Here is a 26,350-nt window from a genome sequence, read left to right as displayed (position 1 = left end):
GCCTACAAACACAAAAAGAAATTAAAGAACAAAATAAAACTTATATAGACATATATAATAGCACTGCCCCTGATTTTCTGTCAGTACTTCTCAGCTTAACTAATTTAAATAAACCGTAACCGTGACTACTTTGACGAATTGGCAAAGTTCTTAATAGTAAGTTGAGAAATTATTTGCCTTTTTGTTGGGGAACTGAAATGTTGAATTTTAAAGGTATTGAAATAATTGCCGTTTTAGGCGTTTTTCTTATTTTCAGCAATAGGATTGCAAGGGCGGCTGCAAAGAACTCCTATGCAGCCTCATCAGAGGAACTGATGAAGCTATTGAAGGTTGAGGATAAACTGGTCGAGAACCTAAATGGTTACGTTGACACACTAAAGAAAAAGCTGAACATATTGGAGCAGTAAGTACTTGAATACAATAAAATCCCTCAAATTATATTTTATGTACTTTATTACAGATCCCTAAAAACTATGAATTCCGAACACTACAAAATGAAGGATGACTACGAAGCTTACTTGGGAAATCCAGTGAACAGTTTTCGTCTGATACATCGTCTACATACCGATTGGGGAAAATGGCATCAGTATGGCTCAAATATCCATGAATTAGGTATTTCACATATAAACTTCCCACATAGATTTTGCAAATATTTAAGCATATATTTTAGAAAGCATTGAGAAGGCGCATCAGATGCGAAAGATGCTACCAACCGCGTTGGATTTAAAACAAGCCTGTCGGGGCATCGATGACCTGATATCCTTTTATGATCTGAAGCCAGATGATCTGGCAGCTGGTTTTTTGGCAGGATACTCGGATCCAGGGTAAATTAAAATATATAAATCAAAACAAGAGAAATTATCATTTATATTTTCCAGAACAGCTCTGTCTGCCCATGACTGCTTTGCGCTGGGAGATTTTAGCATGAACGATGGAAAGGATGATCGTGCGAAGGCCTGGTTAAACGCCTCTTTGAAGCAACTCAATGAGGAAAAGCTCCCGCACAAAGTAAATCCTCTTAGAAAAATGTCTGTCCTCAACACATGGGCAGTACTCCAAATGAAGAATCAAGAACTTGCTCACGATCACCACCACTTTGGGAAACTACCAAAAAAGGCAGATAGAAATTTTCTCTCCATATGGATTTATGAGGAGATGATCACCAAGCAAAAGTGCCGCGCCCATTACCGTCGGTCCAGTCGACTGCACTGCCGCTACAACAGCACCACGACGGCCTTTACCAGGATCGCCCCCCTAAAAATGGAGGAGCTGAGCTCCGATCCCTACATGGTGATTTACCACGATGTGATATACGAAAGTGAAATCAATTGGCTGCTAAGCACAAGCGAGTTCACCATATCCCAAGTCGGTACTGCGGGTACGAGGTCGGATATCCGATCCGCCAAGGACTCTAAGATATCATTGTCGAAAGGCAGGGTAGTCGGAACCCTTGGCCAACGGGTGACGGACATGACCGGCCTCAGTATGGAGATGAGCGATGAGTTCTCGCTGATCAACTACGGCTTGGGTGGTCAGTATGCATTGCACACCGACCCTCACGACCACATGAATGAGGTGAGATGCTGGGGGATTAGGTTGAGTTAGTTACCTGCTCAACTCGTTATCAAATATTTGCAGATTCGATGGAGAGATGGGGATCGCATAGCCACAGTTTTGTTTTACGTAAGTCGGCCAGAGTTAAAGCTTCCTTGGCCTCACTTACTTGGTTCTTTTCAGCTTGGAGATGTTGAATCGGGTGGCGACACCATTTTCCCGTTAATCGATATTTCCGTAACGCCCAAGAAGGGTTCGGCGGTCTTCTGGTACAACCTGCACAACATCGGCGATATGAATATTAGGGCCCTGCACTCGGGCTGTCCAGTGATAGTTGGTTCCAAATATGGTACGAGTTAAATCAAGATTAAAACTGAATTACATTATCTTGCCTTACAGTGCTCACAAAATGGATAAACGAGCTGCCGCAAATGTTTTCCACTCCCTGCATGAAAAATGCTGTTTATTCTGATGTTTAAAATCAGTAAACGGAAAGGAAACGATTATCAAACCAAACGTATTCCTTCATGATGCAATTTATATGTAAACAAAATTTATGAAACATAGAAATAAAGCGGATTCATTTAATATCACGCAAACTGTTCGCTTAAAGCCATCCATTCATTAGCTGGTTCCCGTCGCCGTGACCCGGGTGAGGCGATATTTTTGCACGGCATAGTGCGCCCCCTCTTCGGAGGTCAGCTGCCCCACGTACTGCTCCTTCACGAAGCGATTGCTCACCGCATTCAGAGAGTCCTTCAGGAAACCAAAGTGCACTATGGCATTGGGCACAAAGTTCAGCTCAAGGAGCGTTTCCTCGGAGGGCAGCACCTTCTTCGGCGGGATGGTGAAGAGGTGGAACTGTTCGCCTGGCTGGGCCAAGAACTCCCGAACAAACTCCTCCACCATGGACAGCGGCTCGTGCGGCTTGAAGATGCCCTGGAGGACGAATCGATCGGGGAACTGAATGCGCAGCACACAGTCCTTGTACTGATTCAGCTTGGCCAACATGGCCTTCTGGCGTTCGAGCTCCCTAAGCTTGGCCGTCAGCAAGGGAGCGTCGTCGTCTCCGCTCGAAGTGCGCTTCAAATCGCGCAGCACCATCTTCAGATCGTTGACGGTCAGATCGAAGAATGAGTCCGGCAGATCGTCGGCAATTTTCTTGGTCTCGTCCAGAGAGAAGAGTACTGCCTGGCGCGGTCCAATCACATTTACCACGGGCGGTGCTCGCCCGGGAATTTCCTCGGCTTCGTTCTCCGCCGGTTTTCGGCCCGCTGGATGGTGCATGGAGTATCCGGAGCCACTGCCCCAGTCGTACTTCGGTGCCTCTGGCTGTTGCTGCTGCTCCTGCTTCTGCTCGGATTTTTCCGAGGTCTGTGCTGGTTCACTTCCGGTGGCGTTTTCTTCAGGTGCCGTGCGCTTCAGATTCTTGATCATGTTGCTGGTGAGGGCAAAGCCACCGCCTCTTCCGCTGGCCGCCATTGCAGAGCGGGAAGTGCTGGGCTGGTCGTCGTTATCCACCGGAGTTTTGGCTACTGGAGCTTTGTACACATTGGCCTGGGTCTTGAGCTCCTCGGGCTTCTTGTCGATTAGCCGCATCATGGCGCGGCCCTCCAAGATGCCCAGCGATTTCAACGTGGTCTGGCGCATCTGCTCCTGGCCAATCAACTCGCTGCGCATGTAGACGATGACAGGGCTCTCGTAACCTTTGACCTGCGATTCGCAGAGCTTCTGCACCACCAGCCAAACGGAGTCGTTGGGCGAGAAGTCCGCCTGCTGGCGCGATCCGTCGTTCAACTGTATGCAGACAAGGACATTGCTCAGGGTGCGCCGCTTCTCCGTGGGCTCCATCTCCAGGACACAGTTGTTGGGCAGCCCACTGAAGCGGAACTGCTGCGTCAATCCGATCACCTTGTTGTGGAATTTGAGGCAGTGCTCCTCCGCCTCGAAGCCGTGCTTGGAGCAGGCCGTCTCCAGGATCTCCAGCAGCGTCATGTTCGCCGTCACGTTCACATTCTGCCGCCGCCCGTTGGGCAGCAGGATTGTGACGCGCTTGTCCATCGGATTGGCAAGTGCCCTGCAAGTATTCGGGTCGGAACGGAAACTACTGAACAGCAACAAATGGCAAACTCACCTTTTTATTGACGTTCTGAGGAGAGGCTACGTTCCGGAATATGCCGGCTGGAATCGGGATTTGTTGTGACTCTATCGATAGTTCCGGGGTTTGTTTACAGCGCTGCGTGACTTTCGCATTTCCTCCTGTCGTTAGAGATGCGCACCTGAACCAACTATCGGTTAACATCAGAGATGAGAATTACTTGATGAGAATTAATTCGATCTTGTATGTAAATAAAAAAAATAAAATATTTTATAATCTATTGAATTTAATTTTTAATTTAATAAAAATGTGGTTCAGCTTGTAGGCTGCAATAAATTTATGTGGCCCAGGCAAGAGAAGCACTTGAAAATATCGATAGATTTCCGTGACAGTTTTCCTGGATTTTTCTCTCTATCGATATCAGCTGCATGTGTATCGAATTATTATTGATTGCAGGAAGAAGAAGCAGCAGGAAAAGCAAAATAGGCGCAGCTCCTAAAACCAAACTGTTTTAAACGCAATATTTTGCAAAACTAAACGAAAATAAAGTTATCAGACCTTCAGGAAATTCACTAAAGATCGGGGAAGTCCCCATTAAGTGAGTTTCAGTATTTTGAACGAACCTTTCGAGTCCCGAGCCCCGAAAAGTTGCCGATCCAGTAAGAGATTCTTCGAGAAGTCCGTTCAGCCAAAAAGCCATCATGACCAATCTGGAGAAGCAGCACGAGATGGTGAAGCGCAGCCTGGTGCAGTTCATCAGTGGCCACATTCCAGGGGCCGACTTCAGCGTGGTGGACGAGATTGTACTGTCGTACATTATCTCGATTTTGGAGGAGGCCTCGCAGGACCCGTGCTTCGACGTGGAGGGCTTTGTGGAGATGATGGGCGCCTACTTCGAGGAGTTCTCCACCATTGACCAGGGCATCATCTGCGACTGGATCTACAAGCTGGCCAACGAGCTCACCGAGATGGAAAAAAGCCAAGGAGACCATGACAACATCAACTTGTCGTTCAAGTGGGTTTTAATTATATTCCTCCTACTAGAAACGTTTCATTTGATGCGTACTTTATCTGCAGCTCCTTGAGCCTGTCGAGTATTATTCCCGAGTCCAAATTGCGAGCTCGCAACTCGTCCACTTCTGAAAAGGACGAGCTCTCCTCAAACAGCAGCAGCAGCGGCGGTGGAGGCAACGGCAAGCGTTCCCAGCACTTGTCGGAAACCAGCGATGGAGGTTCCACCGACAGCTCCAGTTCCACTTGCGACTATTTCCTGGATGAGACCGAAGTGCTTCAGGAAATGTTCCCGGATTCGGCCATCGCCGAGGTAAGCGCTATATTAAAAACCAAGCGGATTCTAAAATGTATACAAAAGCTTTGACTTTCATATAAAATTCACTTTTTTGTTTAGAATAAACACTATTCGATTTGTAAAATTGAATTCATTAATTCATATTTTAATTGTAAATTAATAAACACTATTCGATTTGTAAAATTGAATTCATTAATTCATATTTTAATTAATCCATTTCCAGATCAAGCATTGCATCGCCATTTCCAAAGGCGACATCGATAGCGCAACTCAGATCCTCTTGCATCGCCAAGAGACCAACCAATGTATTACTGACAAGTCCCATACTACATACATCAAGAAGAATGTTGTAGTTGACGATAACGAGCTCAAAAATCGCATCATTGCAAGGTAAGTTATTTTGAGTATAATCAAATCTTTTTCAGTTTAGATAACAAATTGTTAATAACTATTGCGATTTAACTGGAACTTTCCTAACCCATTGAGTTAAAAACTATAAACTTGTAAATAAACTTGAGAGAAAAACAGACATATGAGATTAAGACAATACCCGCTTTTTAAAAACAAAGTAAAGCTCAAGCTTATTAATTTAATTTAATTTAAGCTGCTAAATTAATCAATTTTTATTATACAAATATCTTATAATTTGTACATGTCCCACTAGGTACTCTTATGTCGACAAGAACGCCACCCAGCGTGAGTACAAGCCTGTGGTGCCGAAGATGGAGCCGCGCAAGCTGGTCCGCTACCGGGACAATAAGATCGTATCGCTCAAGGGGGAGCGGTACACCGAGATCAAGCGTGACGAAGATGCTGAGTTAAAAAAACCCAAGAAGCAGATTCAACCGTAACTAAAGAGGAACAAAACCCTCTTCAAGTATTTTATCAAGAAGCAAATTAATCCACACCCCAGTAACTTATCCGCAGCCACGACACCGATCTCCGCCAGCGGCATTAGCTGCAGTTCCGCCGGCAGCAGCAGCAGCCATCCCGTAAACGGTCACAGTTTATGCAATCAGATGCATATAGTTGGGCTGACCGCCACTAGACGCCATGTTAGCACACATCCCAGCTCCATACCAGTGATCCCCGCCAAGCTTAGCCAACGTTTAGATGCTTCCCAACACGACGACGACGATGAGGTGCAAGAGTTCAGAGTAAAAGACGAGTCACCGAGCACAGCGAATCGGTTCCCATATCCGAGTGAGTATGGCCAGGAGTCTGTGGCATCGGTCGGCATGCTGGTTCTTCTGTTGCTAGTGGGCCATTGCCATTGGACCTCGACCTCTCCCCTTCATCGCGCCCATCCCCATGACAAAGACAGAAAGACTTTACATACCAAATTAGTTGATAGTTATGCTTTAGGACTACTACTCGCTTATGCAAATTTTGAGAGCTCATACGCCGTGGTGGCCGCCTGCTTATGAGTCCCGTTGCCGGGAGCAGGCGGCTCGGATGGATCTGGACTTGGATACGAATCCGAATCCCTATCCGTTGCCAGTTGTCGATTATGACGACTGGGGTCGCGCCTGCGCTGTGACTTTTCCTTAGTTCCTTACGCAAGCGAATTTGAATCGAACCGTATCTGTGAAAATCGTGAATCTCAAACTCTTTAATGTCCTCGAACAGTATTGTTAAACCTTCTTTGAACCCAAGGATCAGACGCAGGTGCGACAACCAACCCGAATTTGGCGCTCAAATAGACTTATTTAGACGTTTTTAGGTACTCGAATTGATTAATTTTGTTGGCCGTGTGCGTGTTTCAGAAACGCAGCTGCACAAGAAACTTGCCATATCTGTTTAATAGCCTGATTCCATTGTCGCATTAAAACGCATTTAGCCAAATGCTCATTTATTTACACAGGGAATCCCATAAGGCTAAATGCCGCATTAAAAATAAATGCGATTTTTAAATGCGATTAAAAACCATTCGCCCCGAACGTTTTTAGAAAAATAGCGGAAAATACCGATGTTTAACGATATTTTGGCTCAATTTTTGTTGTCTTTTGAATATAAAATCTATTTTGTATAAAAATGACAAACCTAGAGCGCACCCTGCAAATTCTGCTCGAAGTACCACAATGCATTACTGCTGGATCTCTTGCAAAAAATAACTCCCACATATACGGGGATCCTTGCCCTTTTTAGAAACTGTGGTGGTCTCCATTGCAAACCCGTCATAACAACGCAATCAGCTTCTCTTCTTTGTCGTCTCGGTCGCAATATGGATGTCCTGCTGAGCATTACAGAGTTTAGTAAACTCTCTCATGTTCATTAATTTTAATTAATTTCTTTTGGATTTGCCAAAATTCAAAAGTAAACAAGCCCAGATCATCTGTTCGTGCCACTCACGTGTCGGAGTAGCATTAACTAAATGCTAATGCGCCAATGGAATCAGGCACATTTAAAAAGTCCACTAATGCCGCAATGGAATCAGGCTATAAGATTTGTTAAACCATTTTGTATCGTGTAACACGTTTTGTTTCCCTTTGGTCCAAGCAAACTAGCAACAGTAATCTAGCAACAATGCCACCAAAGCCAAATGCAACACAAACTAGTCCTCACCGCCCACTGAGATATCTGGAACCCATAACAATTCGGCTACTGCTCGGAGTAAGACAGCAATACTAACAATAATCTAAACGTATTCAGCATATACACATGTATGAACTATTCGAATAATCAACTATTTATATAGCGTAGCATAGCCCCAAATCCTTCCCAATGATTGTAACGATTGTAACTCACAATATCACGGCAATACCACGCCCGATTCATGTTAGATTTAAGCATCCAGGATATTGTTCGGCAGCTTTGAATTTGTCACTTTTTTTTTGAGACAAAAGATATATACGTTTTATCACTTCCTATAATTTTCATAAAATAGCCTAAGTTTTAAGCCTCGACCATCGCTTTATGATTACGTAACCAATTGCATTTTAAGCACCTCGAGTTTTCTGATTTTAGTTCAGCACTACACGATCGGTGATTCGACCATCATATATATTCGTATTTATGTTCACCTGGTTTCGGTTTTTGATATTTACATCTTATATATTTTTAGTTTTATATATTATTTTTGTGATATTAGCGTAAAAATCAACTAAATGAAAAGGCAAAACACTCGAATTAAACTTTTGAAATTATTAAATAAACTATCAATATTTAACGCATAAACATTGGTTTTTAAGAAAATTGAGGTAAGAGTGGGAAAATATTAAAGTGTTATACATATTTCGTAAATCTGGATTCTTTGTTGGTAAGTAATATAAATATTTATTTAATATTGAAGTAATTTAATTTTTGGGTAAGTAGTAGCAATTTTTAAAACTATGGAATGTTTTTATTTACTATTTAAGTTTTTGTATGTTTTTTAATTAGTGAGGCGACACATTTTTAAATTAAAAAAATCAGAAAAAGTAGCGGGAAAGGCAGCACTGCTGAAATGAACTGGTTCGTAAAAGGTATACATAAGAATTCTTGGCAAAGCAATATGGCGTTGTCTCTAGGTCTGGCCACACTGCTGGCATAGGTTTTTTTCGCACAACTTTTTTTGTCGAGAAAAATCCACGTTTTGGGCCAAAATGACAACAATCGCGGATTTGTTCACAAAGTATAATTGCACAAATTGCCAGGACGATATACAGGGCATTCGGGTGCATTGTGCGGAGTGCGAAAATTTCGATTTGTGTCTGCAAGTAAGTAGCTCACACATACACGCTGTCAACCGACGCGCGTGCTTAAGTATGTGTGTGGAGGTAGGGTGGGTCGATTTTTGGGTTCTGGAGAAGTTTTTTTTAAGGTCTAAAAATTTTTGTAAAAAATTAATCTAAATTAAGGTTAATATATATCATTTAAATACAAAAATAAAGATTCTTTCTGTATAAAAAAAATCATTTAATAATATGCAGTTTCTTATTTAGATTGTTTGAAGATTCAAATCATATTAGGTTTTGTCAATGCATGTAAATGCATAGTCCATATATTAGGTAAACTTTTAGATGGGTGGTTGCAAAAGTAATTACTACAGTTCCTTTACCATAGTGGAGAGTTTTTAGAAGATTTCTTTTAACCCCAATGTATATCTGTCAACAAAGTCGACCCACCCTACTGCACCCATACTCGAACAATCTAGAGATGCGTCGCCAATTTGGAACCGAAAAACTGACTCATCTGGAAATTCGTATATACATACATATACACACAACCGGCAATTTCACCATGTTGATTAAAAAACAGCTGATTTTGTATTTACGTTGTATTATTGTTTATTTATTTGCGCAGTGCTTTGCCGCGGGGGCGGAGATCGGAGCCCATCAAAACAACCATGCCTACCAGTTCATGGACACGGGCACCTCCATATTGAGTGTGTTCCGCGGAAAGGGGGCGTGGACGGCGCGGGAGGAGATCCGGCTGCTGGACGCCATCGAGCAGTATGGCTTTGGGAACTGGGAGGACATTAGCAAGCACATCGAGACCAAGTCGGCGGAGGACGCCAAGGAGGAGTATGTGAATAAGTTCGTAAATGGCACGATTGGCCGGGCCACTTGGACGCCGGCCCAGACCCAGAGACCCCGCCTCATCGACCACACGGGAGACGACGATAACGGTCCGCTGGGCACCAATGCCCTGGCCACCTTGCCGCCGCTGGACATCAACTCCGATGAGGCCATGCAGCTGGGCTACATGCCCAACAGGGACAGCTTCGAGCGGGAGTACGATCCCACGGCCGAGCAACTGATCTCCAACATCTCGCTGAACTCCGAGGACACAGAAGTGGATGTGATGCTGAAGCTGGCCCACGTGGACATCTACACCCGCCGACTGAGAGAGCGAGCCCGCAGGAAACGGATGGTCAGGGACTACCAGCTGGTCTCGAACTTCTTCCGCAACCGGAACTACGCTCTCCACCAAGGACTCACAAAGGAGCAGCGCGAGTTCCGGGACAGATTCCGGGTCTATGCCCAGTTCTATACCTGCAACGAGTACGAGCGGCTGATGGGATCACTGGAGCGCGAGAAGGAGCTGCGCATCCGGCAGGCGGAGCTGTACCGGTACCGCTACAACGGCCTGACCAAGATCAAGGATTGCATCCACTTTGAGCAGCATGCGGCGAACGCAACGCATCGCTCCACGGGACCGTATGGCCACGGCAAGACCGTAAGTGCAAGGATTCACTGCGAGGGGATTGAAATCAAACTATCAAAACTAATTAGCAATACATGTTCGCTTCTGTTTTCTAAAAATACCCAAATTTTATTTTAATTAATCTGCCATAAAAAAGTTCTCTTTAATCAGTCCCTTAAATTAACTTTTAAAGAAACCATGCTATCAGATACAGAATAATAGAATAGTGGCTTTGTTTTTAATTCAAAACCTATAATTAATGCAAAATAGAATGATAGAAGGTAAAATAGCATAGTTTTGATTTCATTATCCTTGAAGTGAGTGCTCCTCCCATAAGAATGCATGACGAGTTGAATATCGTGTGTGCTGCCTTGCTTTTACCGACCTGACCTGACCTGACCCAAAACTTACAATCGCTTTTCCGTCTTGTCTCACGATATTCAGCTCCACTGCATAATAAACGCGCCAAACAACGAGCGTTCGAATGGTTCTATAAGACAATGTTTAACCACAGGACCACACGCAACCCTCCAATGGAAGTCAACGGCCGCCAAGCTCTTCCTTGCACTCCCCACAACCGAATCTCAGAAAGGTGTAAGTATTTCGATAAGCAGTTGCGATCCATGCATCAAATTTTAACTTAATCAGACCGCAACTCTTACCTTTAGGGGCGTTAATCCTTGATTAATATTTGGCTTTTATTCCTTTTAGAGAAATGTCAAGCGGCGTCGAGGCAAGTTCAAATTCAATCGCACCAAGAAACACGCTCCACATCGCCGACCCGACCTGCTCCGGCGCATTATTGCCCAGCAGAAACTACTTGGATAGCTGTCGGGGATCGTCGGCAGCTACGATGCTGCAGACGACGGGGATGGGGGTGGGGATGGGGATGGGAATGGGGATAACAGTGGACTCGGGAGCGACGACGGGAGTGATTTCCACGGCTACGACGATGGCGAATCTGCCCACGAACTCGGCGAAGGGAAGCCAACAACATCTGCAGCCGCTGCAGCAGCATCCTCAGCTCCTGCTAAGCGGCAGCCACAAAATCCAAAGCGAGGCCGCCGGCGGAAGCAGTGATCAAGTGCCCAGCATGAGCCTTAAGTTGCGCACCCAGCTGGAGGAGCTGAAGCACCTGCCCCAGCCGCTGGGCAGCGACCTGCTGAGTCACAACGAGCTGGATCTGTGCAGGAAGCACAACATCACACCCACCACCTACCTCTCGGTGAAGACTGTCTGCCTGAGCGGAGCACCATCGCTGGGCAGTCCCATGGAGACTTCGCTGCGCAAGTTCTTCATCAAGTGCGGCTGGCTGAGCCACTGATGGAACCACTTCCACCTTCCCGCGCCCCATCTGCTTTAGAGCTACATGCATTTCTCAATCTAAGGACTTCACTTTATTTAATTATCGTTAGCATAAGTTAAAGACATTTTTTATACTGTTCAACTTTTGTTGCCATTTTCTTCGAGGTAAAATCTACAGAAAACAGAAAATCAACTTACTTGTATCAAGTCAAGCTCAATTAGCTAAAGTTTTGTTCCTTTGTGTGAGATGTGAGGGTTCAGATATTCTGTATTAACTATGCTTAAGTAGGTGACCCAACCAATTGAATTTGTATGATATGAAGTGTAAATGAAGTAATAAATGTATTTCGAATGTGCAACAAGGACGTGACTTGTGTCTCGGAACTCACAGCTGCCAGGGAAACCGCTCTGGACTAAGCGCCACTAGGATACCACAAAAATATGTAACATTCTGTGCATTTTGCTATTTAGTAAGCCTCTAAAACGATACTGTCGCGCTGAGTATTTATGTCTGTATATTGGTCATAGTGGTAGGTAGATTTCTAGACAAGGAACTAATAGTAACATACATTTTTAAAGATGAAATAGATTGAAATCCTAACAATATTTTATTAAAATCTTAATCATCAGTTTGGTTCGACTTGTAAACAATTCATAAGCATAACTAGAGAAAAAGATAATATTTATCTCTAAATCGGATAAATAAGCATAAGTATTAAAGAATCAATATTTAATTATTTTTTTATTTGTATAAAAATTTGTAAAAAGATATTTTAACGCGTGAAATTTTTTTCTACGTTTTTTTTAATAAACTGTCAATGTTCAATCCTAGAAATCTAATCTATCCACGATTTTATGTATGTATCCTAGCTTAAGTTCGTCCAAAGCGGCGCCCTCAACTAACAATCTGTAACCGTATACCTACAAAAATATATCATATTTATAAACGGATTTATTCACTTTGTCCTTACAACTAGAAACGATGTGATGCTTGGATGCACTGCATCACTTGTTCCGCAGAAAGTAGCGATACAGCGTATTCTTCTGACCTCCGCTAGCGGTTGTGGCAGTGGCTGGGGCTCCACTTGCTATCGCTGTGGTTGTGGCGGCTCCTGTCCCATTGCTTTGCTCCACAGCCGCCACGAGGGAACTGCGCCACGATGCGATCAATTCAGTTTGCAGCTCAACGGGCAGCTCCTTGAACACCTCTGCATCCACGCCCGCTGGACAAGCGATATTCGAGAGGACATCGCTCGAGGACGTGCTGGATGTGGTGGTGACCACTGCTGCGGCGATGGGTGATGGGAACGACATGGTCGGCGTGCTGGGTGCGCTCATTGCCATGGAGTCGTCCATGGGCGACGGAAGTGGCGACGATGCCGTGGAGCTGGCGTTTGAGCTCAGGCGACTGGCAGTGCGCGTGGACACGAAGCGGAGGCTGCCGTCGATGCGCTGCAACAGTGTATTCGGTGGCTGGACGGTGCGAAAGCGAGGAGCCGGCGCGGACGTAGAAGTAGAGGGCGTGGTGCTCATGGGAAAGTCCTTCTCGCTGTCCCGTGAATTCAGACGAAGATCACAGACGCGCAGTTTGCTAGGTGAGGCCACCTCGGCAGCGGTATCCCCTACATCCGCCGCCAAACGGCTTCGCTTGGACACCAACAGCCTTCCGATGCGGCTCTTTTTCGGAGACGGTTCCACCTCAGTCTCAGAGAAGTCGCTGAAGTCGGAGTTCGTGGCCGCAGATTCGGAACCATTGTCCAGCAGCATGGGCACCGGCGACGCTGTTGTTGCTCTTCTCCTGTAGAACTGATCGCTAGGCTTGAATGTTGTTGGTGAGGAGCGGAAGGCGCATTCATCTGATGTCGGACTCTCCGCAGTGGGACTCGTGAGACTCGTATTTGTCAGGGATGTGATCGATTGCACCTCGAGATCCGCCTTCTTGATCAGGAAATTGGCAATGGACGAGGAGCCAACCTTGCGCTCCTGGAACTTGGAAAAGGCCAGACCCAATAGTGTGATGTTGAATGGTTTACTCATGTCCACAATACGCTCAAAAAGGCGCATCACAATCTTGAGAAGTTTGTCCTGAGCTCCGTCCGCCAGTTGAACCCTGCTCACGCCGGTTTCTCCTGGACACACGGAGGTCTTAAATAGGGAGGGTAGGATGTTGGCCTGTTTGGTCTCACGATGACTGCTCTTCTTCTGAGAATCGAACTTTCGCAGCACCACCTTAATGGCTATGGGAATGCGACCATCCTCAGCCACCTAAGAGATTCAAAGTAGGATTTATAAGCTTAATAATCATGTTAGATTAACAAAATAAGTATTTGTTATATTCGCTCAAAAAAGTAATGCGTATTTGTTAATCTAAAGAGAAGTATGGGCAGCAAACCAATAACTTATCAGTTGATTTTGTGATAACAATTCTACTTCGTTAATGACTTTTTATCTTACCTGCTCCACTAAACGCTTGAGAAGCATGCGAAATCTCTCCTCCACATCGGTTCGCACCGAAATGGGCTTGCAGGCGTCCTCCATGCCAATGGTCTTGGGTTTTCCGGTAGGACGGACAGAGCTCGTGTCGCGACCAAAGGCCAAGTCCCGCAGTCTAGTGGCCGTTTCGAAGCCGAACTTCTTGCGCATCACGTCCATGTCACATTGCTGTAGTTGTTCCACGGATGACATGCCTGTCTCCAGCAGGAGGCACTGAGTCTTCTGACCAATCCCAGTGACGCGCTTCAGGTCGCCCAATTCCCGCATAAACTGCTCTGCGTAGGTAGAAACAAGAACCGTCTGCTGATTAGGCTTGTGGCTGCTGCCGACCAGCTTGGCCAGCAGTTTGTTGAAGGCGATGCCGGCGCAGCAGGTAATGCCCAGGCGGAGCTTGAGTTCCTCCCTGATTTCCTGGGCGATCCGCGTGCCAATCGCCAGTCGCTGGGCACAGCCACAGTCGCAGGTGGATAAGGGAGTGCCATCCGCCGGGTAGGTGTGACCCACCGCCGGCTTCTGCTGGGCCTCAGCGGCATGAGCCTGTCGCAGCTCCACCAGCGCTGTCACATCCATGAAGTTCTCATCGAAGCCAAGCTTCTCCACCAGCGGAGTGTAGTTGAGTAGCAGGTCGAAGATTCTTTGCGACATCTGCCGATACGGGGCAAGATCCTCTCCATTGACCAGAACCAAATCCGGACAGATTCGCTGCGCCTCCGCGATGAGCATCAGCTTGGTCACTCCTTTGGCCCGCGCCACATAGTTGCAGGTGACCACAATGTTCTTCTGCTGAATTCCCAGAGCCTTAGATCGCAACGTGGGATCCCGAATCTCCTCCACCTGAGCGTAGAAATAGTCCATGTCCAGGTGGATTATGGTGCGTTGATGCGCCTCGCTTTTAGCAAGCACGCTGGCGAAGTCCATGATGGTTTTAAGCGCCTGCAATTGCGAAAGGTCATGAAATAGAATTCAAAGAGCAGCACGTAGTCGGTTATGGGATACCCTGTTTTGCGTATGCTAAATATGCTGCTTAATATAAAGTTTATGTTATTATACAATTTCGTAGGTTGTCAACTTTTACAAACCACGTAAAATTGTTTATTATATCTATGAACTCCACAAACTAGATTTTTAGGTGGCAACGTTATATAATTTAAGTTTTTTTGCATTGATCATCAAATTTTAGATAATTAATCGTAACTCTTGATGCAGACATTATAGAAAGGAAATAATAATCTAGAAAGCTGAATAACTTTCGACACTAAATCTTAATTTTTGACCCTGAGGTTGCGCTCGTCACCTGCTCTAAGGTCCTAGAGATTTTTTTTTGCTTGACACTTGTGATTCTCTACTAGTCTAGCATTACCTTATTTTCACAGGGTACTCTAAGATGCAAGTTGGGTGGCTGGCGGTGAAACAAAGCCAAAAACAAGAGAGAGCGCGCGAGAGAGTTTCACGAGAGAGTGAGAGAGGGGCTGCTGCTCCTCGGATGTGAAATCTCGAAATTTCTTCCTCTTCTCCACTGGTGCCGCCGACTTTCTAATCAAACATTGCGAAAAACATTCGCCAAACGCCAGTGCGCACACATACAACCCATAAACGAGTGCCGGCTAAACATTTACGGCGAGCCACAACAAAATATTGCACAAAGCTGTCTGTTTGGCGATGACGCATTAGTTTGTGACCGAGAAAACAGTAGATTTTGCACGTGATTTCAAGCTACAATATGGTTTACCTTTGTGTTGTGCCACAACTCACCGGAGTTTCTCAAATACACGATTAAAGGCTTAAAAACACGCACCTGCAGCAAATTGTTAGTTTTAATTGGGGTTTATATTTACCTTAAAAACTAGAGGTGGAGATACCCCGATGACCTAGAGATGAGACGATGATTTAACGCTTATGTAATCGATACAGGACCGATGAAATATCGTTCCCAAAAGCAGCCCTGGGTTCAAGACTTGGCTAACGTTCATTTATTAAGATCTACGTCACAATTGACCAACAAAAATTCCGTTATGGATTTGAATTAAAAATCCAGAGTTTATAAACAATTGATTCACATTTTTATGGAATAAATTTTACTGACTCAACACTAAAAAACTACTTCAGGTCTTGTTTTGAAACAACTCGTTTTCAAAAGGAATTGATTACTTATGAAGATGCGCAAAATATCTTGAATGTCTTCTTTTTATATGACTAATTAATGTGCTAATTAAGATCAGCCAAATCATGATAACTGTTTTATAAAACTTCCATTACCAAAACAAAAAGCTACACTTAGATTTTTAAACAAAACAATACTTTGGCAGAGAGGCCAAAAACTCTCAAATGTATGAAATATATATACCGCTATCAAAATTCAAACACTAAATTCAATTAATTAGTCTTGATACTTAAATTTAACAATAATATTGTGGTGACTTAAACCAATATCAATAAATTTGTGTGGTATAAGATTTTAAGTTGTTTGTCCTACTAAATTTTGAGTTTTTTTTAAGCCCGGTAATCCTGAACGTCAACACTGATAAAGTCGTCATAATAAAAACTGGTTGTCCTAAATAACCGATAGAATGAAATTAACATGACTCATAAATTAGCTAATCAAAACCAGTAACACCGAAATTTAGAAACAGTCCAGGGCAACGTTAAGCGTATAAATAGGTTGTTCATCTTCCATAGTGCATCGAAAATTTCTACGATGAAGATCTTCGCTCTGTGTGCTTTCCTGCTTTTGGCTTTGGCTGCTGCAAAGGCCGATCCCAAGCCTATTGGCAAATCCGTACTTACAAGTACCCAAGGATAATAAACATCTCTTTTATGAAAAGGATTTTTTAAAAGATGTTGTGCTTGTATCGATCAAAACTGCTATTAAATAAACCCCTTTACTGATTACAAACCTTGACTATAAATAAATTGGAAAATAAATAAGAAATAATGAGCATCATAAAGCATATTTTTTATTGGCTTTTGTACAAGCAGATCCCGAGCCTATATATTCGAACAATGTATTTAAAACAATGTATTTAGATGTGCATCTCATCTAATTTTTTTTTAATAAAAAATGTTGTAAGACAATAACTGTGCCAATTTTGTAAGATGATCGCTACTTATTTAACATCCTAAATTACGCATTGGGCTATAATAACGCCGTTGAGCCGAGCTTAAAATCGAACCAGTTCTCAGTGCAAAGAACAAAATTGTCTAAGCACGAAGTATGCAAATTATATATAAAGCTGAAATCGTTAAAATAAATCCGGTCCAACAATTACGAGTTTGATATAAAAAGGCAGTACTCGACTCAGACTAAATCAAAAGCCACCGAAATGAAGATCTTAGCTCTGTGTGCTTTTCTTTTTCTGGTATTGGCTGTAGTCCAGGCAAATCCTAAACCTTTAAGCCCAAAGACTATTAAAGTGGTCCACTAATCCCCAAACTGTATTCATCGTTATTGAAAAAAATAAATAATAATATAATAAACTAAACAAATGTGGGTGTTTATTTAATGTGGGAAAGTTCCTACATATTTATATATCCTCTCTGGAGTTTGCGATGTATTGCAAGGAAATAACAACTCTTTAAAAAAAAACAAAAAATTGGAAACTTGAGAAGTTTAAAATTTATATAACAAAAATCAATCCACCATTAAAAAAGAATGAATGAAATTAAATATCAAATTTGCAACTGAAATCAGTGAGCTTTGGGCTAAAACAAATTATTATTAATTGATTCGTAAATCAGATAACAACCAGTTATGCAACTTTAACTTGCTTAATTAAAACTACTAATAAATTTGATATAGAAACGTGCGACAATGAATTGTTCCTGTTTCAAATCGTTTGAGCGTTCAAATCTTATGGCCTTTATCCAGTAATGTTATTTACACCGCCTTTCAAATACAATTTTACAGATCTTAGCTTCGCATGTCAGCGCATATGTTGTTACTGCAATAATTTAACGACTGCCCAGCCGCGATTTTTAATGATATTCATGAGTTTTATATTGGAGCGGTCTTCAACAAGATAAAGGCGCGTACCAAAAAAAATAAAAATAAAGAGAATAATGTAATATAATAAAAGCACCACCCCAGGTGGGTGGGTAGCGAGTGGGGCGAGTGGTGCAAGTGGGGCAAGTGGGTCGAGGTATTGATGGTGTGGTCACGCGCTTTCTTGCCCCTGCCGCAAAGAATGTGGGGCATCGCAGCTTTATGGCTATCGTTTGTGGTATTGCCCGTGGTGTCGTATGAAATGCGCTCGGAATTCGCCAGCAGCATAGCGGAGTGAAAAAGAAGTAAAATATATACATTGGACAGACCTTAGCCTTGTTGTCCACTCCTCCTTACTCCTTCCAAAACCGAAAGCCTCGTCCTGCGCCCATGATAATCGACCCGCTGGCTGCCTGACAGGCAAACAATGCTGTGAATTTGATTAAAATCAGCCAGCGTGTGCGTCTCTGCTCCTCGAGAGCTCCTTCGGCTGGCTCAGAATTTTGTCGTTATTGGAGCACTCCCAGAAACACACTCATGACCATCTTGTTTGTAGCCCCACTCAGCTGCAGGCGGTGCTGTGGTGCTGCGGTGGTTCCACTAATTGCGAATCGCCAAATTTGGCCTGGGAAACTCCTCCATCTCCTTCTGCTGCCCCTCAAAAAATATTGCCGCTTTAAAATAGCTGAAACTGAATATGGATTGCAATGTATAACCATCATTACGGGGGTGAAATGCTGGGGGAGTGTTGGGGCAGGAAAATGCATTTCTTTATTCGTTGCAATGGCTGCTAATGACCTCCAGCTGCCAGGCTGAAACTTACGCCACTTTTTCAGTTTTTTCAGTGAGAAAAATAATGTGCTTTAACCGGGCTATAACCAGTAGCAGTATAAAATGTTATACGTTATAATAAAAATTCTCCAGAGACTTATTATTCACGTTGTAGACAATTTCTGAAAATTATAATTAATAATTATATAGGTATAAGTGTAAAACACAAAATTAAAAAAAAATATTTTTCATTAAATCTTTATTTAAGTTCAATTTTAAGCATGATAAATAATTAATAGATTTTCTTATTAAAAAATAGTCAAAAAGATATTTGGAGTAGATAAACTATTTATCACGTTAAAAAAAGAAAATATTATAAAAATCAAATGGTTAAGGACAATTTTAAGGTTTATTTGCAGTGCTAGTTCTGGCGCTGATTTCTTGTGAATTAGCAATGAGGCTAAAAGCTAATTAGTTGCCGGGATTTCTGTTCAAGCTCCTCGCTGAACCCCATTGTCCTTCCCTTTCTCTAGTTTCAGTGGAGCGTTAATTTTTCCTCTGGATTGCACACAGGAGCCTCTTCAGATGAATGGATGGGTGTAGATGGTGGGTAGGTGGGTGTGGGGTTCTACCCACCCAGAGGACCAGGGGATCATCCACACGGCGAAGCGAAACGGATGTTCCCGCGCAGCGTTTCCCATCCACTTCCCACCCCCCAAACACCACCCCCACCAGGTCATCCTGAATCTCGCTTTTTCCTGCCAGGGGGTGTGTGTGTATTTGTGTGTGTGTGTGTGTGTGTGTGAAAGAGAGATGGCAAGGGGGCAGCAAAATGTTAATAAATCTTATTTTTATCATTTGGCTATAAATACTGAATTTTTAGCTCCGGCCATGCTCAATTTATGGCCATTATTTATGTCGGAAAAGCGAAAACCTCAAACATGTTGCCACACTTTTTGCCCCACCACCACCGCCGCCTTTTGGCCTGCATTGTGCATCCATTTTATTTGCCATTTCGGCCAAGAGAAAGAAAGATATACACAAGCCATATTATTGCAATTTTCCAGTTGCTCCGCCCACGCCGCAAATTCAAGGCAGCGGAGCGAAAGGCGAAAGGCAAGAAACCAAACGAAACCGAATGAAATATGAAAAATTGCATTACACCTTAATAAACACCTCACCTGGCGAGTGGGAGTGGGATCGAACCTGGAACTGGAGGGGCTGTGTGGCTGTGTGGCTGTTACTACCAATATCTCTCCAATCGCAAAGCGCAGCTCCAGCATTTGCAGCTGTGAGTGCCCCGCAGTTTGGCCATAACATAATGAAGATTGTCTGCGGCTTAAGTGGACGCACATTGCTCAGCCGCCGGATAGCCATGTACCCAGATGGATAGCAACACATCCACGGGTGATGAACACTCGAAAAAACGAAGTTTTAGTTTTTAAAAAGGAAGAAGTTTCCCTTTTTGCACACTAAGACTAAACGATTTTTGGTCATTTTTTTTTTGGATTCTTAAAGGTATTAAATATTTTATTAAGAAATGTAATTTCTTAAAAGTATTTTAAAAAAAATATTATGGTACAAAAGTTGTAAGTGCTGAAAAATAAAAAAAAATTTTAATGTTATAGAACTTTTTTTTGTATTTTTAAAACTGCGTTACTATTATCTTCCTTAGATCTTATATTTCATTATAAGGTACTTTAACATAATGGATAATGGATAAAAATGAAACACTACATATTAGAACACAGATATATTATTAAGTGAAGTGAAGGACTATAGTTTCAAAACTTCTAAGTTTTTAAAAGCAATGTGTACTCAAAAAAAATATTTTAAAACTAAGCTTGATATCAATTTTAAAGTAAAGTATTGCCCCGCGTTAAAGATTTTAAGGACTTCAAACTTCTTTTTTCTTTAAGTGCAGTGAATCTGGACTGCGATTGGCATGGGAAGCAGGTCCTTTCCCCTTTTAAGGAATGGGGGACCCGAAAGGTACAACTGCGATCGCGATCACTTAGGCGCTCATCTGGCATAAAATTGTTAGAAACGCCCCGTGTGTGTGCGCCCCTGGGTAAAAGGCATCCTTCAACCCGCTCCTCCTTGTTGATTTCTGGCCATAACGTTTTTGCCATTAAATTAATAAATTAATGCGATCGTGCAGCAGTCGATCATGTGGCCAGTTGCCAGTTGCCAGTTCACCTTTCCCCCGTTGCCAACCCACTATTCGATCTGGTCTTGGCTTGTCAGAATTTACAAAATCTCAATACAACAGTTTATTCGACGCTGCTGCCATCAGCAAAGAAGTTCGTCGGTAATCACAAAATTTCAGAGCTCTCCTTAAACAAATCACAGTGTTTGCTGGAAGCTCAAGATATATAAAATTATGGAGCTTATAAGTCAAAAAGGCCAACAGAAATATTGAACAAAAATTAAAACCCATGTAATGCAAAGTTCAAGAATAAAATGTGGAATGAAAAATATTTATCTAACTTTCATTAAATAAAATGAAAATATAAAAATTAATTATTGTCGCTATCAAAAAAAAAGTGTAAAAAAATCGTTTTCAAAAATAAAATCCACACAAGCTAGTGCTGAATAAGTTTCATACCTTTTTTTAAATAATTATAGATGTATATCGCTTAATTTAAAATATATTAAATTAATTTGGTACACATTTTGGGTATAGTAAAACAGTTTGGTCGTTAGAACCCAAATTGTTTGAAAACCAACTCGAATACGTTGCTTTAAAGTATAGTATTATTAAGCTTTGTGGTGTCTGTGGCTTTTATTCAAATTTTAAATTATTAAAATAATTAATTCTTAACTTGAAAGCTTGTTTATTTTTTTTTAAGATCCCAAGCCACTGTACTTGGTGCATGGTCTTAAGTCTCAGTTTGTGAGCTCCAGCTTGCCACTCTCGTATTCGGATTCGGATTCGCGTTGCACCGAGCTTTGCTCGTGATCCGAAAAGTGGGTGTTGCTAAGTGTTTTTTGGGGGCCTGGTGCCTGGTGGCTGGTGGCTGCTTTGCTGGTTTGCTGGTGATGGGATGCTGGATGCTGCAGACGCAATGGCTGGTCGCAGTTAGCCGGAGAACCAGTCTGCCATTTTACAGCGCGGCATCATTAACAACTGCAACTGCAGCGGGAAGGGGAAATAATTGCATGGAAGGAACAGAAACTCGAGGCCGTTCCCTGGTTGCAAGTTGCAAGTTGCTGGTTGCAAGTTGCTCCATGGCTCAATGGCTCCATGATCGCTGTGTTGCTCTGTTAATTTTACAGCCATGTCTGATATTGCTAAATGGCTGTGAGTGGATTCGTTTAAGCACCAATTTTATTACCAACAAGCATCACGTTGCATCTCTCTCCGTTCGGCGGAGTTTGGTCCAATGGGGCATTCTGCATGGGGCATGGCTCTTTGGCTGGCTTAAAAACCGACTCCTTCCGTTGCCGCTGCAAGTGGAGAGATCCAATCAGGTTGCGCCTTTTTGCTTCAGTTCCAGCCAGAAACAACAAATACAGAAAAAAATAAACAAAGAAACAAAACAACCTCCACTTGTGGCCATTATGAGCTGGCAGTTGTTATTGCAGTTGTTATGGTTTTGGTTTGCTGTTTTTTTCTCCTGCATACTTTGCATTTGGTAGGAGGCTGGGAGAAATATAAAAAAAATAAGTATCAGCCAGAGAGGAAGAAACCAAAACGCCCCTGCAGCTGCCATTAATCGTTAATCACTCTTACATTGCACTCAAATTATATATTTATTGCAAGCTGAAATATTTTCTCATCACATCCCTTGGTATGTGATCCAATAATAGCCTAATTTTGGGCCGTTTTAAAATTTGTATTAAAAAAAATAAAAGTGTAAGGATTATTATTTTTTTTTAAATTATATTTTGTTTGAAATTGGTTGACCCTTAATACTCATATTTTATAAGTGCTTATAAAAATTGGTAAGACAAATAAACAAAAATAAATAAAAAACAGTCAAAAAGAATGCTAATCAATATTGGAAAATGAAAATATATAATTTGTAAAATTTGTTTCTTTATTACAGATAAAAACAGGTATTCTAATTGAGTCAATATCTTAAATTCAATAAGTCAATTGATTCAAGCTAGATAGGCGATACTTACAATGTTTATGTGTTAAATGTTGTGTAAACTAATGCTGATGCTACAAGTGCGATATGTCAGCAGCTGGACTAAACATTCCAGATAGATCTTGAGTGTTAATTCACCAGGTATTTATCGAGTCTTGTCAATCGTCCGCTCACATTACACTTGATTGCTGATTGGCCTGCGTTTTGGGGTTTAGTTGAGTTCCCGCCTTGATTCCCTTTATGGGCTCACTAACTTACTCATTGGAGAAAAACAAATTACGGCAGGGATCAGGTTACTGTTTTGGAAAAGGGGAAGTGGGACAATGGACCACCCGGCTGGGCTTTGTTTCTGCTGCCTGCAATTCTTGCCTGTAATTTTTTTTAAAGCCAGTCACGTGCCATCGACGACGACACTTTTGACATATCCGGCGGACCACACGCGCCGCCGGCAACCCCATACTCTATCTATATCCTCAAAGTTCTGTATAAGTGGGACAACCCCACCACCACCACCACCATCTCCACCTCACCCATCGAAATCCTGCGGGCAAGTGTCAAGCTGAAAAAATTAGCGCATCACGTGCGTCTTCGGGGCCGCAATATCCTTCGAACTGGCGGCATTATCCTTATCGGCAGCGCTATCGATTTCGTTTAATATGTTAATCTGTGCCAAGGCGAGGGTCGACCTTTGACCCCCCCGCTCTTGCATTGCTATCCTTATCTGGCAGTCTGTTCATTAGGGTATCATAAAAGAGTTTTCTCTTTGTACTTTACTTTATCAGAGTATTTCAACCCTCCACCCCCCCTCCCCCAGCCAATATTGGTGGCTTCTTTACGTTTTTATTGAGCAGCCATAAAAATTATTTGTCCTGGACCTTCGATTGGCGTCCACTTAATGGCCAACGAAACGACCCGTTGGAGAGCATCGAATAAAAATCAACGAGAAAGGCTTTAAACGGCCATAAGAACTGCGTCCACTTATCGCCGGATGAGATGCAGAACATTTATCTGTGGGAGCAGGAGCTAATTACTCCCCTGGATGATGGGCCTTTCTCCGCCGCCATTTCTCCACATTTCTCCGCATTTCTCCGCTCATATCTATCGGTTTTATGTCCGCGTTAATTACCTGGCGCGGAGATTTTACCACTGCTTACGTTTTAATTTTTATGGCATTTCCCGGTAAGAGCCGCGTGAAAAGTTCTCCGCAACTCGATCGAAATGACTGTGTAACCTTTGACCTTTTTTTAATACTCTCCATTCCCACAGTAGGGGATTTCAGGTCCTCGCCAAAGATTTATAAAACACAACCGAGGATTAAGGGTGGGAATTATGAAAGTTTATCCGGCGCGGGAAGAATTTTGTTGCTAGTTGCAATTTGATAGAGATTTATGATTTTCTAATGACTTTTGATCTGGCCTGGAGCTGTTATTGAACGAATCCCTATATCCGCATATTAATGCAAAAGAAGTTCAATCCAATAACATGTGTATATGTATATATGTATATCATTACTAGAAGGAAACGTCCCTTAATAATTGTTTTTTGTATATGTTGAGCTATTCCAAAAATGTAATATTCTTAAAAACAATTATATGCGTAAGTGTTATAAGAACAGTGAAGCTAACTTTTATAAAAAACGGCAAAGTTATGATTTTTGGGCTTATATTTTTTTAGTTTTCCAATTGTTCCTATGCATGTTCGACTTTAATAAAATGAATGCCGCAATTTTTTTTATTGTATCTATGAACTTGGACTTGAACGTCTTTTGCAGATTTTTTTTAAACTGAATGCCAGACCGACTTGCCTGATCAGCGTCAATCAAGAATATATATACTTTATAAGATCGGATATGAGACGTTTAGTGCGTGATTCAAAACACAACTATGTTTGATCTTTTCTATTAGATAACGTATCTTAATTTTTTAGTTTTATTTTTAATATAAAGACTAATGTTTCAAATTTCGTGAATAGTTATTCTAAACATTTTGTGACATTCAAGATAAATGTACACAACCAGTAAGTAAAATCGAGCAATATATGCTTTCTGGTTTGTAATTGATCGCAATTTCTGTAGTTTTTTATGCACTGATTTCTCACACTGTCCGGTCCATCCATCTATGAATTGATTGCTCATTTATATAGAGTCTCCCCTTCGGACGATGGGTTGTCAAGGGAAGTGCAGGAAAATGGGTGCTCGGATGGGCATATTGTGGCAGTCAGTTAGGCAATTTCCCATGCGCACACGCCCGTCACAAGGGCCACACCCACCACCCAAAACTCTTCTTTGGCCTGCAGTTTCCACCACCCGAATAAGGATACAATTGCAGCATCCAAGGAAGGGCTAAGCGGATATTCATTACACGAACCGCACGCTGGCACGCGTTACCGCTTTGGACGCTTTAGCACCCTCTCGTCCTTGCTGGTAGTTTCCTGGCACTTGGTACTTGGTCCGTGGTCCTTGGACGAGCTTACACTTTACATATGTCACGGATATCCCCGTGGGAGGGTTTCGCGCCGTTTGACTTTTGAGCGGAGTCAGGCCGCTGATCCTGTTTGCTGTAAATAATGCGATTAACGGCATCACGCAGCCAGCTCCTGATCCTGATTTCTCATTGCGATTGGGGGTGGGGTTGACATGGGCATGGTCGCTGTTAATGAGCCACCAAAGGAACTGCGCTCCAGCGAGACTTTCCCGGATTAGAGCTACAAATTCGCGCCTAAGCATGGTGTGAAATATGAAAGCGTACACCGCGGGAAATGCCGTCCCAGAGGCAGGAATAAAACACTTGATTTATTACGGATTTCGGTTGATAATCAGAGCTATAGCCATTAAGCACAATATTATTTAATGCAATATTATTTATTAACCATTCATCTTTTTAAGAACTAATCAGAAATCGTTTAAATTTAAAAAAATGTTTTTTACAAAGTGTGTGACACAAAAACAAGTCTTTTTTTAATTCCTTATCAATTTTTAGAATTAACACGGGTTACACCTAAATTACTAGGACTTTGAATTCAGTTACGAATGTGACTAAAAGTAGGTAACAATAACAAATCAAATGGAACCAACCCGAAATACGTTCCTTATTTACTGCATACTTTTAGTTCCTTCTTTTCGTTTTTGTCCACTGATTGATTCTTAAATTATTTTTGTCATGTTTAAGGATTTGCTATCTTAAAATATAAACTAGTTTAAAAGTTATTTTTAAGAACTTGAGATATTCTCAGTGTAGCATTCCCCCGTTAATGGGGGAAAAATGAAAAATTATTGCTTTGGTTTCATTTTCGACTGTGTTCGGGTTTGGGTTTGTCATTGTCTATCGCCATTAAAGTGTCTTTAGTGCTCCACGACGTATGCCGTTCACTGGCTTGGAAGTAATATTTATTAACTCTGCCAAAAGTGCACAAAATAATCGCATTAACGCCGAACCGGCCCCACCCCCCCCTAGTTAGCCACGTGTGAGTTGGCTAACCGGCTGAATGACTAACTGAGTGAGTGACTGAATGACTGAGTGACTGCCAGGTCGGCGGTGTCATTGTCGTGCTGTATTTTGGACTGAAAAGGTTGGGAAACGCCGGCGGGTAGCATCTGGAGATTTTCCTTGCACTTTTGT

General features: G+C 42.5%; 5 protein-coding genes across 10 annotated transcripts; 3 read left to right on the top strand and 2 right to left on the bottom strand.

The window, feature by feature from the left end:
- The first annotated feature begins 195 nt into the window (after positions 1 to 195).
- Positions 196 to 2,147, top strand: LOC108144028 (prolyl 4-hydroxylase subunit alpha-1-like). Of its 2 annotated transcripts, XM_017268659.2 has the most exons (7): positions 196 to 403; positions 461 to 612; positions 671 to 824; positions 879 to 1,575; positions 1,639 to 1,683; positions 1,738 to 1,903; positions 1,954 to 2,147. In XM_017268659.2, exons 1-7 carry the CDS (start codon positions 198 to 200, stop codon positions 2,031 to 2,033), a joined length of 1,500 nt encoding a protein of 499 aa, XP_017124148.1. In that variant the 5' UTR covers positions 196 to 197; the 3' UTR covers positions 2,034 to 2,147. The 2 variants fall into 2 exon arrangements, with proteins under 2 accessions (XP_017124148.1, XP_041564942.1); XM_041709008.1 differs by lacking the exons at positions 196 to 403; positions 461 to 612 and having other exon boundaries at positions 678 to 824; positions 884 to 1,575.
- LOC108144027 (tether containing UBX domain for GLUT4) lies at positions 2,075 to 3,823 on the bottom strand. Its single transcript, XM_017268658.2, has 2 exons — positions 3,689 to 3,823; positions 2,075 to 3,631 (listed from the first exon to the last, which is right to left on the bottom strand). The coding sequence occupies exon 2, from the start codon at positions 3,613 to 3,615 to the stop codon at positions 2,179 to 2,181; it is 1,437 nt and encodes a 478-aa protein (XP_017124147.1). The 5' UTR covers positions 3,616 to 3,631; positions 3,689 to 3,823; the 3' UTR covers positions 2,075 to 2,178.
- A 290-nt stretch (positions 3,824 to 4,113) lies between these two features.
- Positions 4,114 to 6,485, top strand: LOC108144090 (CUE domain-containing protein 2). Of its 2 annotated transcripts, XM_017268742.2 has the most exons (5): positions 4,114 to 4,667; positions 4,730 to 4,976; positions 5,185 to 5,351; positions 5,626 to 5,808; positions 5,875 to 6,485. In XM_017268742.2, the coding sequence occupies exons 1-5, from the start codon at positions 4,354 to 4,356 to the stop codon at positions 6,386 to 6,388; spliced, it is 1,425 nt and encodes a 474-aa protein (XP_017124231.1). In that variant the 5' UTR covers positions 4,114 to 4,353; the 3' UTR covers positions 6,389 to 6,485. The 2 variants fall into 2 exon arrangements, with proteins under 2 accessions (XP_017124231.1, XP_017124233.1); XM_017268744.2 differs by having other exon boundaries at positions 5,626 to 5,968.
- Positions 6,486 to 8,455: 1,970 nt separating this feature from the next.
- LOC108143938 (transcriptional adapter 2B) lies at positions 8,456 to 11,752 on the top strand. 2 transcript variants are annotated; one of them, XM_017268527.2, is made up of 4 exons: positions 8,456 to 8,659; positions 9,246 to 10,121; positions 10,603 to 10,682; positions 10,800 to 11,752. In XM_017268527.2, exons 1-4 carry the CDS (start codon positions 8,546 to 8,548, stop codon positions 11,410 to 11,412), a joined length of 1,683 nt encoding a protein of 560 aa, XP_017124016.1. In that variant the 5' UTR covers positions 8,456 to 8,545; the 3' UTR covers positions 11,413 to 11,752. The 2 variants fall into 2 exon arrangements, with proteins under 2 accessions (XP_017124016.1, XP_017124017.1); XM_017268528.2 differs by having other exon boundaries at positions 10,533 to 10,682; positions 10,800 to 11,019.
- Positions 11,753 to 12,327: 575 nt separating this feature from the next.
- LOC108143937 (DNA polymerase iota) lies at positions 12,328 to 15,754 on the bottom strand. Of its 3 annotated transcripts, none has more exons than XM_017268525.2 (3): positions 15,722 to 15,754; positions 13,848 to 14,819; positions 12,328 to 13,658 (listed from the first exon to the last, which is right to left on the bottom strand). In XM_017268525.2, exons 2-3 carry the CDS (start codon positions 14,802 to 14,804, stop codon positions 12,399 to 12,401), a joined length of 2,217 nt encoding a protein of 738 aa, XP_017124014.1. In that variant the 5' UTR covers positions 14,805 to 14,819; positions 15,722 to 15,754; the 3' UTR covers positions 12,328 to 12,398. The 3 variants fall into 3 exon arrangements, with proteins under 3 accessions (XP_017124014.1, XP_017124013.1, XP_017124015.1); XM_017268524.2 differs by lacking the exon at positions 15,722 to 15,754 and adding an exon at positions 15,616 to 15,715; XM_017268526.2 differs by lacking the exon at positions 15,722 to 15,754 and adding an exon at positions 15,639 to 15,715.
- Between the last annotated feature and the right edge of the window lie 10,596 nt (positions 15,755 to 26,350).

The sequence above is a fragment of the Drosophila elegans genome, unplaced genomic scaffold, assembly GCF_018152505.1.
Source record: "Drosophila elegans isolate 14027-0461.03 unplaced genomic scaffold, ASM1815250v1 contig_468, whole genome shotgun sequence".
Taxonomy (NCBI): Eukaryota; Metazoa; Arthropoda; class Insecta; order Diptera; family Drosophilidae; genus Drosophila; species Drosophila elegans.
The sequence above is the reverse complement of the archived record's forward strand: the minus strand, read 5'-3'. Positions and strand labels throughout refer to the sequence as shown.

What these genes read in the sequence shown, in the direction of transcription:
- LOC108143937 (XM_017268525.2), bottom strand. Translation starts at nt 14,804, where the DNA reads ATGGACTTCGCCAGCGTGCTTGCTAAAAGCGAGGCGCATCAACGCACC. An exon ending in TCAAGCGTTTAGTGGAGCAG is followed by an intron (nt 13,659 to 13,847) that starts GTAAGATAAAAA and finishes TGAATCTCTTAG; the next exon opens with GTGGCTGAGGATGGTCGCAT.
- LOC108143938 (XM_017268527.2), top strand. Translation starts at nt 8,546, where the DNA reads ATGACAACAATCGCGGATTTGTTCACAAAGTATAATTGCACAAATTGC. An exon ending in ATTTCGATTTGTGTCTGCAA is followed by an intron (nt 8,660 to 9,245) that starts GTAAGTAGCTCA and finishes TTATTTGCGCAG; the next exon opens with TGCTTTGCCGCGGGGGCGGA. An exon ending in CGTATGGCCACGGCAAGACC is followed by an intron (nt 10,122 to 10,602) that starts GTAAGTGCAAGG and finishes GTTTAACCACAG; the next exon opens with GACCACACGCAACCCTCCAA.
- LOC108144027 (XM_017268658.2), bottom strand. Translation starts at nt 3,615, where the DNA reads ATGGACAAGCGCGTCACAATCCTGCTGCCCAACGGGCGGCGGCAGAAT.
- LOC108144028 (XM_017268659.2), top strand. Translation starts at nt 198, where the DNA reads ATGTTGAATTTTAAAGGTATTGAAATAATTGCCGTTTTAGGCGTTTTT. An exon ending in AAGCTGAACATATTGGAGCA is followed by an intron (nt 404 to 460) that starts GTAAGTACTTGA and finishes ACTTTATTACAG; the next exon opens with ATCCCTAAAAACTATGAATT. An exon ending in GCAGGATACTCGGATCCAGG is followed by an intron (nt 825 to 878) that starts GTAAATTAAAAT and finishes TATATTTTCCAG; the next exon opens with AACAGCTCTGTCTGCCCATG.
- LOC108144090 (XM_017268742.2), top strand. Translation starts at nt 4,354, where the DNA reads ATGACCAATCTGGAGAAGCAGCACGAGATGGTGAAGCGCAGCCTGGTG. An exon ending in AACATCAACTTGTCGTTCAA is followed by an intron (nt 4,668 to 4,729) that starts GTGGGTTTTAAT and finishes CTTTATCTGCAG; the next exon opens with CTCCTTGAGCCTGTCGAGTA. An exon ending in CCCAAGAAGCAGATTCAACC is followed by an intron (nt 5,809 to 5,874) that starts GTAACTAAAGAG and finishes TCCACACCCCAG; the next exon opens with TAACTTATCCGCAGCCACGA.